The sequence below is a fragment of the Euprymna scolopes genome, chromosome 45 (assembly GCF_053919585.1).
Source record: "Euprymna scolopes isolate OS-2025 chromosome 45, ASM5391958v1, whole genome shotgun sequence".
Taxonomy (NCBI): domain Eukaryota; kingdom Metazoa; phylum Mollusca; class Cephalopoda; order Sepiida; family Sepiolidae; genus Euprymna; species Euprymna scolopes.
In genome coordinates, this window is record NC_136526.1 from 9,023,673 (window position 1) to 9,043,282 (window position 19,610).

General features: G+C 32.5%; 1 protein-coding gene across 1 annotated transcript in view; it reads right to left on the bottom strand.

Annotated features, from left to right (window-relative positions):
- Nucleotides 1-18,258, bottom strand: part of LOC145269039 (alkaline phosphatase-like) — a 178,656-nt gene extending 160,398 nt beyond the window's left edge. Inside the window, exon 1 of the mRNA XM_080124641.1 lies at nt 17,881-18,258. Within this exon, the coding sequence (XP_079980767.1) occupies nt 17,881-17,971 (91 nt within the window). The 5' untranslated portion in view covers nt 17,972-18,258. The remainder of the gene's footprint in view (nt 1-17,880) is intronic.
- Nucleotides 18,259-19,610: the final 1,352 nt, after the last annotated feature.

Sequence of the window (19,610 nt, forward strand, 5' to 3'; positions counted from 1 at the left end):
GCCTGATCGTACAATACGCTTAAACATGTTATTTTAATTTATGCAGATTGCGTATGTATTATTATAGAATCAACTCTATTGATTATTAGATATTACGAAGTTGCCCGGTGGACTAATTCGCAAAAGAATAAATAAATAAATAATGATAATGCTATTGATCAAATTCTGTCTGTGTTTGTTTACAATATCACGTCAGCTGATATTTGGGCTTGACGATGAATGCCCTAGAAAAGTCACTTCTTATTAATGTTTAGTTTCAAAATATACAAACGAAGAAATGATTTGCGGCGATTTTAAATGGTACCTCTTTCTGTTATCGTAAATGGAACTCATTAATAAGAAAAAATAATTTAAAATAAAATGGTGAGGTACACCCAGGATTGAACAGGAGATCATTCGACCTGTAATCGAATATTTTATCACTAAGCTATATTTTAATAAATCTGAATTTTTAAGAAGAAATGATTTGCTAAAATTTTATTACATCCTTGACCGGTGTAACGTAAAATATTTCCATGTAAAAATTATTCCTTTTTTTTTTATCTATAAGAGAGAAAAGCTAATTTTAAGATCGTTTTTTTTTTTTTCGATTTTCGATACTGCCACACATATAAATAAGCTTTGTGTAAAGTTTGCAAAAATAGGCTCAACCGTTTCGGAATCTATGAGGAACGAACTCACACACACAAAGTGACTTTTTATATGATAGTAGATAAGATAGAGGTAAGTATTTCGAAATGAATTATGATATAGCATGCAAGCGTTCATAAGAGTAGTGGTTAATGGGCAGAAATCAGAAGCCCACAGTATTAATGCTGGAGTCCCTCAGGGGTCCATCCTGGACCAAACTCTATTCATGATGTATATCAATGATCTTCCAAATCACATCCTTACATCATTTGTAGACATCTATGCTGATGACACTACTGTCTATGGTAGCACATCAAAGACCGTAAACGACCAAGTTCTCTCCGATTCTCTCTCCTTTGATCTTGAGCACGTGGTACAATGGAGGAAGAGGTAGCTGGTTACTTTTAATGCATATAAAACCAAGCTTCTATCTTTACATCATCAATGCTCTGATCCGCATCTGGCTTCAATTGAAATGAATGGCTCTCGTCTTGGGCAGGCTTCATGTTTTGACAAGCTTCTGGGCTTGACCTTTACTCCTGATCTGAAATGGAACACATACATGAAATCCATTTCCAAGGTCGCCGGAAAAATGGTGGGATCCTTCTACCGATTCAGTCGATATATCACTGTTGATGCAATTCTCTATTTATATAATTTTTTTTTTTTTTTTTACACAGTGATCACCACTTATCAAGGCCCGGAAGCCACTCAGGGATAAGGGTTATTGTAAGTACATCACGTTAGTGAGGAGATTTTATGAAGTGTTTAATTAGGGGGGCGGTTCATTAGGAATTTGTTAACATTAGACTTGAAGAGCCAGATACGTCCAACGATGGAGTACTGTTGACACATCTGGGAAGGAGCTGCTAGAAAGGGCTTATTCTGCCTTGATAGAGTTCATAATAGATTTCGTAGCCTAGCAGAGGATGCCCTTTTCTCTTCCCTGCAACCTCTTTCTCACAGAATAGATGTTGCGAATCTGGCTCGGCTTTATCGTTATTTTCATGGCAAGTGCTCGTCTGAGCTCCAATCTATGGTCCCCACTCGCCAAACTTTCACGAGAAACACACGTCTAGCTGAAAACACTATCAATAATTTCCCCCCACTCTGTATCTGTGCCTAAACCTAAACGTAGATTCCATGAACAAAGCTTCTTTCTTAGAAGTGCACGCCTGTGGAACTCTCTTCCGTTTGCCTGCTTTCCAGCTGACTACAATCTGATTGTCTTCAAGTCCAACGTAAACAAGTTCTTGATGAGCCGTTCAACTTAAATTAACAAATTTACTGAATTCCATTACTAACGATTACTATATTGTCCAATTGACTACTGTATACTCTTTAACTTTTATCCTCGAGTGACCTCTGGGCCTTGATAAGTGGTGATGCCTATGTAAACAAAAATTGTATTTTGCTGAAATAAATATAAATGGTTATATAAACATGTATTATATTAAAAAAATCGCTTTTAAACGAATTCTTGGAAAAATTTATTTTATTGTCTCCCCTTGTTCCGAATAGAATACTTCAAGAATGACGACACAAATTGTCTTCTAAAAATTCTTGAAGATCACTTCCATTGGTTTTTTTTATTTTTTTTTTTTTTTTAGTGGGGTGCAAAATGGCATGCATTGAAATTTAATAATAATAATAATAATAATAATAATAATGATAATAATAATAATAATAATAATAATAATAATAATAATAATAATAATAATAATAATAAAATCAATTATTTAAGGTCCCTAATGACTTTTATTTTCGGCAGAAATACAGTTTGAAAATAAGGAGACAGACAGGCAGACATATAGCCTTTTATATATAGCTTTTTTTTATATATAGCTTTTTTTATATAGCTTTATATATATCTTTTTTATATATAGCTTTTTTTTATATATAGCGGGGTTGGGGGCTTTGTCCGGGCGTAAAATACGCTTAAATATGATATTTTAATTCGTCCAGATTTCGTATATCTATATAATTATAAAACTCAAATGATCTTGTAACGATGTATGTAAACCACTTTCCGGTTTACGACGTCCGGTTGCGCATGCGCGCATGACCTGCGCACTGAAATATTAACGTTATTATTTCGAAATTATTATTTAACATGGGAAGATTGGGAGTTTAAAATAACTTAAACGTAATACAGAAATGAACGATGTAAAAGAAGCAGACAGTTTCAACAATTGTTTATTTGGATAATTTAAACGCGAAAAATAAAAACAAAAGAACAATTGGAACACTGAAATATTAACGTTATTATTTCGAAATTATTATTTAACATGGGAAGAGTGGGGGTTAAAATAACTTAAACGTAATACAGAAATGAACGACGTTAAAAAGAAAGCAGATATATCAAAATTTGAATTTAACTATAATAAGTATTATGGTATCTGTTCAGTACACATTTACCTATTTATAAGTTAGTAACTGTAAATTTTTTTTCAAAAATAATCAATTATAATAAACAGAACTACTCATAGAAATCTATCTATATATTTTTTTTCATTTTCATATACTTTTATAGAAATGTTTCTGTTATGTCAAAAGAAAAAAATGGTGTCACGCTCATACATGAATTCCATAGCTAATATAACATACTGACCGAACGGGTCACGTGTAGTCTAGTACAGGGTTACCCCCCAAAAAAACAAAAGCTAAATGGAGGCCATCTAGAACATATGCTGTAGAACGGAGAAAAAAAAGGGCCAAAGACCCTAGTGTTTTGATGTGATGTTTTGAATATAATAAACTACTTATGACCAAAGTTTCATTTCATTCGGACAAAGCACTAAAAAACGGAGCCTGATTAGAGTTGGGCCCTTTTTTTTGGGGGGGGGCGGGATAACCTTGTATTATTATAAAGTCGTGATTTCAAAAGTAAAAAAATAAGTAATTACGTGCCATCAGCTAGAATCGAAGCCGAAACAATTACATTCAAAGCTGAGGGACGTTACCATTGTACCAACACGACACGTATACTAACTGTTTAAAAATTCAAAATTCAAAATAAATTTACATGAATGTAAAAAATGTAGCACGATTTTTTTTTTTCAATTTTGTCCCCTTTTTGCCCCTTAATATTTTAACCGGCTGAAGACCCATAAAAGAATGGTCTATAAAAAAATCCAATCATTTGAGGCCCTTAGTGCCGGCCTGCGACTTTTCGTTTCGGAAGAGATAGAGTTTGAAAATATAGACAGACAGACGGGAAGACATATATAGCCTTTTTATATGATTCCAATATCCCGATCGATTCTGATTTTGTACTAAATTCTTGATTCTGATTCTTTTATGAACATAAATATTTATCTATATATATAAAAGCGAAAATGTATTATGTAATTCCTTTTGTTGTGTTATTCGCACAGTCGTGCATGGTCATAAGTTTCCTGGTATTTAGCTCTTCTCTGGTCCAGCATATGTACGGTCCAGAGTATCTTGTTAATGATACCGCCGATGTGTTTATGTCTTTTATTATATTATTATATAATCTAGTTTCCAAGAGTTTGCTTGTTCTTCTTATGTATTCTTTCCAATTTTCTCATTCATTCATTAATTCATTCATCTATTCATTCTATTATTATTATTATTATTATTATTATTATTATTATTATTATTGGCTCAAAAGGAGCTTTCACACAGATCACCAAAGATTTCTCCTTGAAAACAACTTGTGGTGTTCCCTGGAAGCTGAGTGACAACAAGTCTCTCTAGATTTCCAGTACTCTTCACCTCTTTCGATAACATTAATTGTTATCTTTTACGATGCTTTATTTTCAGTAAAAAAATAATAAATTAAATCATTTTTTTTTTTTACTACTGAAAACCAGAAATTTAGTAAAGGTATTTGTTTGTTTAAACAAAATAATACATTTCCACTAAGATTTAAATAAAAATAATTAGTTCATTATATTTCGTGATCATTATTTGATAAATACTGAAAATGTTATTAAAATTGGTTAATTTCCTGATTTTTGGCGAATTTTTAAGAAAATAAAGGGTTCAAAATGTTTATACATTTTGAGCATTCATGTAGAAAGACCTAATTCATATTAACCAATAAAATGGCATTTAAATATTAGAATGAGGCTTCTTTTCGTTGTCTTCATATATATATATATATATATATATATATATATATATATATATATATATATATATATATATATATATAAGCGAAAATGTATGTATGTATGTACGCTTTTTCTGTATGTCAACAAAAGGCTTTTTTCAGAGAAGCGGTCGCTCGCTTCACAACTTTTTAAAACTTTTTATATCACATATAAATCGTAATATCTCACGGTTAACAACGAAGCTCGCCTGTATATTTAATTTGCTTGATTCTGGGAAGATAAATATTCAACATTTGTCGCTCGCCGCATGTGGGTTAGTCTTTTTCCTATAACATCTGGGGGGTGAAAGCGTTCAGCAGTAAATGAAGGTACTATCCCGCAGTCAAACTTGACTTATTATTATCAACTTATTAAAACGGGCACATGCTAAATCTAAGTAATTAAATAAATTCAAACGTGTTTCCGTTAGCATGTCGCGGTGGGGCAATGGTTGACGTCGCACGTTTTTTTTGGGGGGGGGGTTTCACACTTTAATTTATAACTTTGCCTCAAGGGTTCGGGTTCGATCCTCATACTTATTTTTTTACCGCCCACCCCCGGAGTTTCCACACAAACCTCCAAACACCCGGGCAACGCCGGGTACCACTCGCTAGTAGATCTATAAAAATGAAAGTGTATGTCTATCTGTGTATCTGTGTGTCTGTCTGTGTACATTTCCCTACGCAATAACTTTGTCACTTTTAAGTCTACACACTCGAAATTTAATATACAGGGTACTGAGATTTGGAAAAATCGATGTGATCGGTTTTCTGCCAGAAATTAGGCGATTAAGAGGTCAAAGTTAACGATTTGGCCTTTGAAAACTCTACCAAACTCCTCCGACAATTTTGTGTCTAAAAACTTGATATTTTGAATAGATGTTCCTTGGACATGGATCAAACTTAATAACTTGATTGGCGCCCAAAACAATAAATTTTAAGGGGTCATAACTGGGGTCATAATTAAAAAAATTGACCACTTTCTTTTTTTTTTTGCTCAACATACATCTCCAAATACCCGGGCAACGCCAGGCACCCATGCTAGTTTATCTATAAAATGATTGTTTTGTGACAATTGCCGTAAAAATGTACAGATATTTTCTCAAACGTAAAAAAAACACTTGCGATCTATAGATTTTACTATTTTATAGTTTTACTGGAAGTTTAAAATCATTAAATATTTATTATTTTACCTTTAAGTAGCATGGGTGCCCGGCATTGCTTGGGTGTTTGGAGGTGTGTGTTGACAAAAAACAAAGTGGTAGTAGGCAGGCAGGCTCGAACCCGTACCACGAAGGAGGAAAATGACATTAAAAAAACGCTACGTCTTTACTGTTGCGTCCATCGCCAAACCGGAAGTGGCGAAGGTTTAAATTAAGGCCAGTCAATCGAAAAGAGTGTATAACTTTCGGAAATATCGGCGAAAAAAGCGACCCCTCCCTGTAGAAAAGTGCCCAGCTGAGGGTGAAGGAATTAATGTTTGTAACCAATTTTTCGATATTTGTCGTTCGGCTGTGGAAAGGTGTATGTCTAGTCGCACTGATGAGTTGTGATACAACGAGACAGTACCGTATGCGGATGACTTTTTCATTAAAATATTAATACATTTTTAATTAAAAAATATTTTCCATAATTTCGGTGAAAAATATTAATAAATTGTCTGCCAATAATCAATTTTTTCAATCAATAAAATTTAATACAAAATTATCTGTCTGCCCCTCCCCACCTCCCTCCACACACAAAAAAATCTATATGGTTTAAGAAAAAACTAAACGGTCTTAGGTGAACTTTTCCGGTATCTCTATTGACATTGCTATAAATGACTGTTTCTATCACATGAAAAGATTTTATGATTTATTTATGTGTATATAAATTACAAATAAAATATATACAAATGTATTTTTTGGAAGAGGTGGGGGTTATAACTATATCTACCTCAGTATTTTCTTTAATTTTCTATTTTTGAACGATTATTGAGACTCCTAAGACGTGACCCTCTCCCCTCAGATATTTTTTGTTCAAAAGTAGCACTCAACATTACTTTTTTTTAAACTGAAAAAACTCTTTAAAATAAGTTCAACCACTTTAATCTTACAAAGCCAGGTAGAAAATAAACACAGAAAAATCAATTTTATTTTTTTAAAACAGTAAACAAAAAGAAATATTTAAAAAAAAATTTTTTATAGGATGTGTATTCTCTTTTAAAAGCGATATCTCCTTCAAGAACGGTCATATAATGTGTTTTCAATCGATATTTATTTAATAATGGACCGGTTTTCCTACCTAGCAAAAATGGGCAAGTCTTCCGGGGACGAGTTTTCTTAAATTCGTATTTTGTTTAGAAATCATCGGTTAGATACAAATAATAATACAAAAAATATTTCCGTTATTTATAGATTTTGTTTCACAAAATTATTAAAGATGAAGAAAAAAAACTAACATAAAAAAATTGTTAGTGGATTTTTAAATAATAAATTCGGTATATTTACATTTTAAACTCATTGTTCTCTGCGATGAGTAAAGCTCCAAAGATCGGACATTTCTTAAACAGACTTAAATCGACGCCATTTAATGAACTCATTCTATAGTTGCGTTTTTGTTATTAGAATCGGAATCGGAATCGAGAATCATATCGGAATCGGAAATTGAGACTTGAGGATAATGGTTAATGAGTGTACATTAGTTAATGGGAACATGTCGTAGTAGGAAAAATTTGGTAAATTAGAGGGGAAGCTCATCAAGAACTTGAAGATGACCCTATTGTAGTAAGTTTGAAAGCAGGAAAACGGAACAGAGTTCCAAAGGCGTGCAGTTCTAATCTACTTTTGGGTTTAGGCACTATGTGTTACCGTGACATAGGTGGACATATATTCAATGGGTTTCTAACAGTATTTTGTATAATTATTTAGTTTGAACTCATTTTCTCAAACTTACATAATTCAACAGCGAGCACGCACCCGTTTTCTTATGATTCTTTATGAACGTAAATATTTATATATCTATAAAAGTGAAAGTGTCTGTCTGTGTATCCGTGTGTCTTTCTGTGTACATTTCCCTACGCAATAACCCTGTCAATTTTAAATCTACACACTCGAAATTTAATATACAGGGTACTGAGATTTGGAAAAATCGATGTGATCGGTTTTCTGCCAGATATTAGGCGATTAAGGGGTCAAAGTGTAACGATTTCGTCTTTCAAAACTCTACCAAACTCCTCCGACAATTTTGGGTCTAAACACTTGATATTTTAGATATATGTTCCTTGGACATGGATCAAACTTAATAACTTGATTGGCGCCCAAAACAGTAAATTTTAAGGGGTTATAACAGGGGTCAAAATTTAAAAAATTGACCACTTTCTTTTTTTTTTTTGCTCAACATACATTTCCAAATACCCGGGCAACGCCAAGCACCCATGCTAGTTTATCTATAAAATGATTGTTTTGTGACAATTGCCGTAAAAATGTACAGATATTTTCTCAAACGTAAAAAACACATTTGCGATCTATAGATTTTACTATTTTATAGTTTTACTGGAAGTTTAAAATCATTAAATATTTATTATTTTACCATTAAGTAGCATGGGTGCCCGGCGTTGCCTGGGTGTTTGGAGGTGTGTGTTGAGGAAAAAAAAGTGGTAGTAGGCAGGCAGGCAAGCTCGAACCCGTACCTCGAAGGAGGAAAATAACATAAAAAAAACGCTACGTCTTTACTGTTGCGTCCATCGCCAAACCGGAAGTGGCGAAGGTTTAAATTAAGGCCAGTTAATCGAAAAGAGTGTATAACTTTCGGATATATCGGCGAAAAAAGCGACCCCTCCCTGTAGAAAAGTGCCCAGCTGAGGGTGAAGGAATTTATGTTTGTAACCAATTTTTCGATATTTGTCGTTCGGCTGTGGAAAGGTGTATGTCTAGTCGCACTGATGAGTTGTGATACAACGAGACAGTACCGTATGCGGATGACTTTTTCATTAAATATTAATACATTTTTAATTAAAAAATATTTTCCATAATATGGATGAAAAATATCAATAAATTGTCTGCCAATAATAAATTTATTTAATCAATAAAATTTCATATAAAAATATCTGTCTGCCCCTCCCCACCTCCTTCCACCAAAAAAAATCTATATGGTTTAAGAAAAAACTAAACGGTCTTAGGTCAACTTTTCCGGTATCTCTATTGACATTGCTATAAATGAATGTTTCTATCACATGAAACGAATTAATGACTTATTTATGTGTAGATAAATTACAAATAGAAAATATACAAATGTATTTTTTGGAATACGGGGGGGGGTTATAACTATATCTATCTCAGTATTTCCTTTAATTTTCTATTTTTGAGCGATTATTGAGACTCCTAAGACGTGATCCTCTCACCTCAGACGTTTTCTGTTCAAAACTAGCACTCAACATTATTTATTTTTAAACTAAATACACTCTTTAAAATAAGTTCAACCACTAAAATCTTACAAAGCTAGGTAGAAAACGAACACAGAAAAATCAATTTAATTTTTTTATGAAATATAAAAAATATATATATCATAGGATGTGTATTCTCTTTTAAAAGCAATATCTTCTTCAAGAACGGTCATAAAATGTGTTTTCAATCAATATTTATTCAATAATGGACCGGTTTTCCTACCTAGCTAAAATGGACGAGTCTTTCGTGGACGAGTTTTCCTAAATTCATATTTTGCTTATAAATTATCGGTGAGATTTCCGTTATTTATAGATTTTGTTTCACAAAATTATTAAAGAGAAAGAAAAAAACTAACTTAAACAAATTGATAGTTGATTTTTAAATAATAAATTTGGGGTTTGTATTACTGTACACATAGATTCGAAAAAGTTGTGAAAAAAAAACAAATATATAACAAATAAATGTTATCAAAGCCAAGGTAAGTTTCTTTTCTATCTAACTGGATACTTTTTTAGTGTTTTTATTCATTGTAACATGTTTATTCAGTTCGAAAAACATACATTGTTTACTAATGTATTGGAAAATTAACGATGGCGCCAGATTCTCTGTTGAACAGGGTCAGTTAGGGGAAATGAGTTAAAAATAAAAAATATACAAAATACTGTTAAATACCCACAGAATATATGTCGGTTTATATCACGGTAACATATAGTGAGGCAGTTTCTAACAGTATTTTGTCTAGTTTTTTATTTATAACCCTTTTTCCCAAATTTATCGTGTGAAAGAGACAGTCGGGCGCCATTTTAGTAAATATATATATATATATATATATATATATATATATATATATTTAATTTTTCAAACAGTAATCTACGTACATGTATGTAAAAGTTTGTTATAAAGTTTAAATAAAGTGTAACTGGAAAAAAAAACACCTCGGGGGGGGGGGAGTTTATATAAAACTAACTTTAATTTTAAAATTTCGATGTTTGAAAAACCGTCCATAATATATATTTTATTATAAAAGTTCTATTTTTGTTTGATAAAAAGAATAAAACCGTTCATAAATATAAAAAAAAATCAAATAATAAGTTTAAATAAAGACTGTTTGAATAAAACTTTAAAAAAAAAAAAAGGTTCATTCTATACAGTTTTGGTCATCCGTAGCTAAAAATATGTCGGACGTCACTTCCGCCAAATGGCTTTGTAAATAAAGGAAGACGAAACTTCAATATAACCTAACATTGCTTTATAAAGGCAACAGTTTCTATCACATGAAAAGAATTTATGATTTATTTATGTGTATATAATTTGAGAGGAAATACAAATAAAAAATATATAAATGTATTTTTTGGAAGGGGGTTATAACTATATCTACCTCAGTATTTTCTTTAATTTTCTACTTTTGAGTGATTATTGAGACACATTAGATGTGATCCTTTCACCTAAGACACTTTTTGTTCAAGAGGACCACTCAACATTACTTTTTTTTAAAACTAAATAAACTCTTTAAAATAAGTTCAACCCACTTAAATCTTACAAAGCTAGGTAGAAAATGAACACAGAAAAATCAATTTTTATTTTCTTATACAGTAAACAAAAAGAAATATTTAAAAAAAAATATTATAGGATGTGTATTCTCTTTTAAAAGCAATATCTCCTGCAAGAACGGTCATAAAATGTGTTTTCAATCGATATTTATATAATAATGGACCGGTTTTACTACCTAGCAAAAATGGGCGAGTCTTCCGGGGACGAGTGTTCTTAAATTCGTATTTTGTTTAGAAATTATCAGTTAGATACAAATAATAATACAAAAAATATTTCCGTTATTTATAGATTTTGTTTCACAAAATTATTAAAGATGAAGAAAAAAAACTAACATAAAAAAAATTGTTAGTGGATTTTTAAATAATAAATTCGGTATATTTACATTTTAAACTCATTGTTCTCTGCGATGAGTAAAGCTCCAAAGATCGGACATTTCTTAAACAGACTTAAATCGACGCCATTTAATGAACTCATTCTATAGTTGCGTTTTTGTTATTAGAATCGGAATCGGAATCGAGAATCATATCGGAATCGGAAATTGAGACTTGAGGATAATGGTTAATGAGTGTACATTAGTTAATGGGAACATGTCGTAGTAGGAAAAATTTGGTAAATTAGAGGGGAAGCTCATCAAGAACTTGAAGATGACCCTATTGTAGTAAGTTTGAAAGCAGGAAAACGGAACAGAGTTCCAAAGGCGTGCAGTTCTAATCTACTTTTGGGTTTAGGCACTATGTGTTACCGTGACATAGGTGGACATATATTCAATGGGTTTCTAACAGTATTTTGTATAATTATTTAGTTTGAACTCATTTTCTCAAACTTACATAATTCAACAGCGAGCACGCACCCGTTTTCTTATGATTCTTTATGAACGTAAATATTTATATATCTATAAAAGTGAAAGTGTCTGTCTGTGTATCCGTGTGTCTGTCTGTGTACATTTCCCTACGCAATAACTCTGTCAATTTTAAATCTACACACTCGAAATTTAATATACAGGGTACTGAGATTTGGAAAAATCGATGTGATCGGTTTTCTGCCAGATATTAGGCGATTAAGGGGTCAAAGTGTAACGATTTCGTCTTTCAAAACTCTACCAAAGTCCTCCGACAATTTTGGGTCTAAACACTTGATATTTTAGATATATGTTCCTTGGACATGGATCAAACTTAATAACTTGATTGGCGCCCAAAACAGTAGATTTTAAGGGGTCATAACAGGGGTCAAAATTTTAAAAATTGACCACTTTTTTTTTTTTTTTTTGCTCAACATACATCTCCAAATACCCGGGCAACGCCAGGCACCCATGCTAGTTTATCTATAAAATGATTGTTTTGTGACAATTGCCGTAAAAATGTACAGATATTTTCTCAAACGTAAAAAACACATTTGCGATCTATAGATTTTACTATTTTATAGTTTTACTGGAAGTTTAAAATCATTAAATATTTATTATTTTACCATTAAGTAGCATGGGTGCCCGGCGTTGCCTGGGTGTTTGGAGGTGTGTGTTGAGAAAAAAAAAGTGGTAGTAGGCAGGCAGGCAAGCTCGAACCCGTACCTCGAAGGAGGAAAATAACATAAAAAAAACGCTACGTCTTTACTGTTGCGTCCATCGCCAAACCGGAAGTGGCGAAGGTTTAAATTAAGGCCAGTCAATCGAAAAGAGTGTATAACTTTCGGATATATCGGCGAAAAAAGCGACCCCTCCCTGTAGAAAAGTGCCCAGCTGAGGGTGAAGGAATTTATGTTTGTAACCAATTTTTCGATATTTGTCGTTCGGCTGTGGAAAGGTGTATGTCTAGTCGCACTGATGAGTTGTGATACAACGAGACAGTACCGTATGCGGATGACTTTTTCATTAAATATTAATACATTTTTAATTAAAAAATATTTTCCATAATATGGATGAAAAATATCAATAAATTGTCTGCCAATAATAAATTTATTTAATCAATAAAATTTCATATAAAAATATCTGTCTGCCCCTCCCCACCTCCTTCCACCAAAAAAAATCTATATGGTTTAAGCAAAAACTAAACGGTCTTAGGTCAACTTTTCCGGTATCTCTATTGACATTGCTATAAATGAATGTTTCTATCACATGAAACGAATTAATGACTTATTTATGTGTAGATAAATTACAAATAGAAAATATACAAATGTATTTTTTGGAATACGGGGGGGGGGTTATAACTATATCTATCTCAGTATTTCCTTTAATTTTCTATTTTTGAGCGATTATTGAGACTCCTAAGACGTGATCCTCTCACCTCAGACGTTTTCTGTTCAAAACTAGCACTCAACATTAATTTTTTTTAAACTAAATACACTCTTTAAAATAAGTTCAACCACTAAAATCTTACAAAGCTAGGTAGAAAACGAACACAGAAAAATCAATTTAATTTTTTTATGAAATATAAAAAATATATATATAATAGGATGTGTATTCTCTTTTAAAAGCAATATCTCCTTCAAGAACGGTCATAAAATGTGTTTTCAATCAATATTTATTCAATAATGGACCGGTTTTCCTACCTAGCTAAAATGGACGAGTCTTTCGTGGACGAGTTTTCCTAAATTCATATTTTGCTTATAAATTATCGGTGAGATTTCCGTTATTTATAGATTTTGTTTCACAAAATTATTAAAGAGAAAGAAAAAAACTAACTTAAACAAATTGATAGTTGATTTTTAAATAATAAATTTGGGGTTTGTATTACTGTACACATAGATTCGAAAAAGTTGTGAAAAAAAAACAAATATATAACAAATAAATGTTATCAAAGGGCAGGTAAGTAACTTTTCTATCTAACTGGATACTTTGTAAGTGTTTTTATTCATTGTAACATGTTTATTCAGTTCGAAAAACATACAGTGTTTACTGATGTATTGGAAAATTAAAGATGGTGCCAGATTCTCTGTTGAACTGGGTAAGTTTGGGGAAATGAGTTAAAAATAAAAAATATAAAAAATACTGTTAAAAACCCACAGAATATATGCCGGCTTATGTCACGGTAACATGTATTGAGGCAGGTTCTAACAGTATTTTGTCTAGTTTTTTATTTATAACCCTTTTTCCCAAACTTATCGTGTGAAAGAGACAGTCGGGCGCCATTTTAGTATATATATACATATATATTTAATTTATCAAACAGTAATCTACGTACATGTATGTAAAAGTTTATTATAAATTTAAATAAAGTGTAACTGAAAAAAAAACACCTCGGTTTTTTTGTTTTTTTATATAAAACTAACTTTAATTCTAACATTTCGATGTTTGGAAAACCGTCAATAATATATATTTCATTATAAAAGTTCTATTTTTGTTTGATAAAAAGAATAAAACCGTTCAAAAATATTAAAAAATAATAAAATAAAAAGTTCAAATACAGACTGTTTGAATAAATCTTTAAAAAAAAAAAAAAGGTTCATTCTATACAGTTTTGGTCATCCGTAGCTAAAAATATATCGGACGTCTCTTCCGCCAAATGGCTTTGTAAATAAAGGAAGACGAAACTACAACATAATCTGACATTGCTATAAATGCATAAGTTTATATCACATGAAAAGAATTTATGATTTATTTATGTGTATATAAATTGAGATGCAATACAAATAAAAAATATATAAATGTATTTTTTGGAAGAGGGGGGGTTATAACTATATCTACCTCAGTATTTCCTTTAATTTTCTATTTTTGAGCGATTTTTGAGACTCATTAGATGTGATCCTCTCACCTCAGACATTTTTTATTCGAAAGTAGCACTCAACATTACTTTTTTTTTAACTATATAAACTCTTTAAAATAAGTTCAACCACAAAGCCATCAAGAAAATGAACACAGAAAAATCAACTTTATTTTTTTAAAACAGTAAACAAATAGAAATATATTTTTAAAAAAATATTACAGGGTGTATTCTCTTTTAAAAGCAATATCTCCTTCAATAACGGTCATAAAACGTGTTTACAATACATATTTATTTAATAATGGACCGGTTTTCCTACCTAGCAATAATGGGCGAGTCATCCGAGGACTAGTTTTTTTGAAATTCGTATTTTGTTTAGAAATTATCAGTTAGATACAAATAAAAAAATGAATATTTCCGTTATTTATAGTTTTTTTTTTTCACAAAATTATTAAAGAGGAAGAAAAAAAAAACTAACATAAACAAATTGTTAGTGGATTTTTAAATAATAAATTCGGTATATTTACATTTTAAACTCATTGTTCTCTGCGATGAGTAAAGCTCCAAAGATCGGACATTTCTTAAACAGACTTAAATCGACGCCATTTAATGAACTCATTCTATAGTTGCGTTTTTGTTATTAGAATCGGAATCGGACTCGAGAATCGTATCGGAAATGGAAATTGAGACTTGAGGATAATGGTTAATGAGTGTACATTAGTTAATGGGAACATGTCGTAGTAGGAAAAATTTGGTAAATTAGAGGGGAAGCTCATCAAGAACTTGTTTACGTTGGACTTGAAGACGACTCTATTGTAGTTAGTTTGAAAGCAGGAAAACGGAACAGAGTTACAAAGGCGTGCAGTTCTAATCTACTTTTAGGTTTAGGCACTATGTGTTACCGTTACATGGCGGACATATACCCGATGGGTTTCTAACAGTATTTTGTATAATTATTTAGTTTGAACTCATTTTCCCAAACTTACAGTATTCAACTACAACCACGCTGCCATTTTTTTTTTTTCTTTTTCAAATATATCGATAAACACTGATTTTCGAAAGATTTCACATTATAAATTGATTAAAACCACTAAAAACTTTTGCAGATAAGTTGAAAAGTAACTTATCTTGCCTTTGGTAACATTTATTTGTTGTATATTTGTTTTTGACAACTTTTCCGAATCTATGTGTTTAGTAACACAAACTCTAAAGATTTTTCTTCATTTTTGCCATTTTCATGGGTGGGGGGTGCTTCTTGTCCCCCCCCCCCCCAACAAAAAACATTTCGTGTTACAGTCTTATAACATAACACCGTAGGGTTTCTATTTATAATTAAGCCTAATTTTAAAAACAAAAAATACAGAAAAATGTGTATGAAGCACGTACATGTCACGAAACGAAGATGTCAGATTCCAAAAATCACGTCAATTGATCAGGTAGTTTACTTTTTAAATAAGTAAAGCAAATTGGTAAATTTTTACCTCAACGTTTTTTTCGTTTAAAATGACCACTATTATAGGTTTTCGGGTATACCGAAAACGAATATCACATTTAATTTTTCCGCAAATATGTACTTTTCCAGATATTAAGCAATGCCATTTCCTATGCCATTACTGGTGCCCATCTGTGTACGCACGAGCGATCGCTCATGCGTGTAAAATGCAACCCGCAAAACTACACGCAAGCGCGCGCATAGAAGATGGCCACCAGCAATAACATAAGGAATGATATTGCTTAATATCTGGAAAACTACTTATTTGCGCAAATTCAAATGCAATATTCGTTTTCAGCATACTCGTAAAAACGTCATTTTAAAGGGGAATGCTCAGGTGGAAACCAGGTAAGAATGTACCGTCAAACTTTATGAGTATCTGAGTAGTAACTGTCTCGCCCGGCATGATGAAAAAAAAAATGTCAAGAATCAAACGGAGATAACTCAACAATAATTCATAACTAATATAATGCTAGCGTATTTTAGTTGCTTAAAAGTGATTTTCTTTTTAAAACTAAAACAACTTTATAAATTTACGTGATTTTTTTTTTTTTTTTTTTTTTTTTTACACAGTGATCACCACTTATCAAGGCCCGGAAGCCACTCAGGGATAAGGGTTATTGCAAGTACATTACGTTAGTGAGGAGATTTGCTGAAATGTTTACTTAAGGGGGCGGTTCATTAGGAATTTGCTAACGTTGGACTTGAAGACATCCAAGTTGTAGTCCGGAGGGAAGCAGGCAGACGGAACAGAGTTCCACAGGCGTGCAGTTCTGGAATATGACATTTCCGTTCCGTGCAACATAAAGATTTTTCTGTAGCCATTTTTACTTTTTCTTTTTAATTCGGTTGACATCTAAATAAGAGCCCAGCGTAATTCAGAAAAACCTCGGGATACGGTGGTCCTAGGATACGTTTTTTTTTTTAGGTTACGATGTGGAATACCATGTTTTTCCGGCCCCTGGTTAGGGTATTTGCCGCACCTTACAGTGTTATTTATAACGTTGTTTGATTATATACATGTGTATTATATACTGTACTCTATTTTGTTACTAATTTTTAATGCCATATTCCGGAGCTCTAATGTAATTAGTAATCGAAATTTAACGAAATGCAACTGTTCCGATTGAGTAAGTTCACAAAAATTACCGGTGGACATGTACAAGAGCCCCCCCCCCCCAAAAAAAAATGCGTTTTTTTTTGGGGGGGGGGGTCAACTTTTTTATTTTTTTCCGACGGTTATCATAGATGATAGACTTAACTATCATATAAGCAAAACAATTTCATAAAAAGTAAATTTAATGACATTTAAGAAGGGGGTTCACTTTCTCGTTATAACGTTCTATTTGCTTGCTCCCTGATTTACTGCACATCTCTTTACCGGCGTGTCACGTGACCGGTGAGATTTTCTGTGTGTACGCAGTTCTCGTATCTATGTAATTTTTAGGGTTAATAAAAATAAAAAAAATAAAAAATAAAAATGACGGCCTACTGGTCCGGTCCCGTATTAAAAGACGCTTAAAATATATTTCGGGATCAGTAGGGGACACTTTTATTCATTTATTTATATTTATTGTTTTTTTTTTTTAACCGTTTGTTGTAAAGGAATTTAAGGAAATATCACCGGTCACGTGACACGTCGGTAAAGAGATGTACAGTAAGTCAGGGAGCAATTAAGTAGAACGTTATAACAAGAAAATGACCCCCCCCCCTCTTAAATGTCATTAATTTATTTTTTATATAAACTTTTTTTTTTTCTGCTGATATGATAATTAAGTCTATGATAATTATCGGAAAAAAGTTTTGTTTTTTTTTAAAAAAAGCATTTTGAGGGGGGGGGCATTCTTGTACAGTGTTGCCAAAGTACCTGTTTTTTTTTGTTTGTTTGTTTGTTTGTTTTTTTTTGTTTTTTTTTTGTATTTTGGGATTGTTTATTGTTGTTGTTTATAGAAATAGTTTTCAAGTACTTACCATTAGTGGCCAACAGCGCAGATATCCCAAGAAGGAGATGAGGCGATATAATACAAAATCCTAAGAGGATATTTAGTGAAAAGGCCTCCATGTTTATACTGCGCAAATAGAGTTTGGTATCAGTTCTTTTTGGAGGATGGATATTTATACGGGGTTCTGGTACATTTAGGAAAGTCTTTCCTTCGCTTGTCGGAATCGGCAGAAATGTGTGCGTGGTTACTATTTCTACTGCTATTAATTTTGAACCGTCGTCGTAGCTGTCCCGCGAACCTTCACAAAGTAAACAGCTAACTATTGGGTTATTTCTAACACGCACGAGCCGCTTGGGAAGCGTCTGGGTAGGCTGCTACTCTGGGCGTCTCGTCGGCTCTCTGTTTTGCCACAGTTATTTATTGTTTATCATTTATTTATTTATTTATTTATTTACTAGTGAGAGGGGGGGGGCTGGCTTTGCCCGGTCGTAAAATACGCTTAAATATGATATTTTAATTTGTCCAGATTTCGTATATATTTTTATAGAGTCGTGATTTCAAAAGTAAAAGTTTTCCCCACTCTTTATCTGTGCCTAAATCAAAACGTAGATTCCATGAACAAAGCTTCTTTCTTAGAACTGCACGCCAGTGGAACTCTGTTCCGTCTGCTTGCTTCCTACCTGACTACAACCTGGATGTCTTCAAGTCCAACGTAAACAAATTCCTGATGAACCGCCCCCTTAAGTAGACATTTTTATTAACCCCCCCACACACACACTAACGTACTGTACATGCAATAACCCCTTATCCCTGAGTGGCTTCCGGGCCTTGATAAATGGTGATCACCTTGTAAAAAAAAAAAAAGTGAAGCATGCATGGTTCCCCCGTGAGTGCACAGTGAACGAGACATGAAAAAAATGACTAAGTTCAGCATTTATCCACCCCCACCCCCATTTAGCCCCAAAGTCCCCAGGGGTGTCAAATCCTGGTGAAAATGAACAAACGGTGCAGTTTTAGACCTTAACATATGTCAATTTGAGTTCTGCACCATGCAGAAAAAAGAAATGACTAAGTCCATCATTTGCTCCCCCCTTTTGCCACAAAAGTCCCCAAGGCCTTAACATATTTAAATTTGAGTTCAACACCGTGCAAAACTGCTAAATAGACATACATAGAAAATTTGGGACAAATATGATAAAATAGTCCCAAAAATGGAGTGTTTTTATTAACCCTGAAAGAGACACACCCAAGAGTTATCGCAAAGTATAGACAAACAAAATTATATAGAAATCAGTTAGTTACAACTTTTCAAAAAGTTTTATAAAATCCAAGGCATCAATTTTTTTTAATAAGCACAAAAGTGTCAATTTGAGCCATTTTAACACGAAAAGCACCCTCGGGGGTCAATCGGAGTTTTCCTAGAAAATCCATTCTGTTACTTTTTTTACTCATATCATGTTTAATGTTTGTGCAAAATTTTAAAAAATTCCAAGGCATAGTTATTGAAAAAAGTGTGGACAGACGAACGGACGAACGGACAAGGGTGAATTTACAAGTCCACCCTTCTTTTGTCGGGGGGCCAAAAAAAAAGAAAGGATTTTGGTGTCATCTGCTAGAATCGAAATCGAAAGCAAAACTGTAGCATTCAAAGCTGGTGACGTTACCACGTACCAACGTGACACGCATATAAATTAATAAAAATTTAAAAATTAAAAATAAACTAAGATGAATGTACAAAACATTCAACGATTTTTTCAA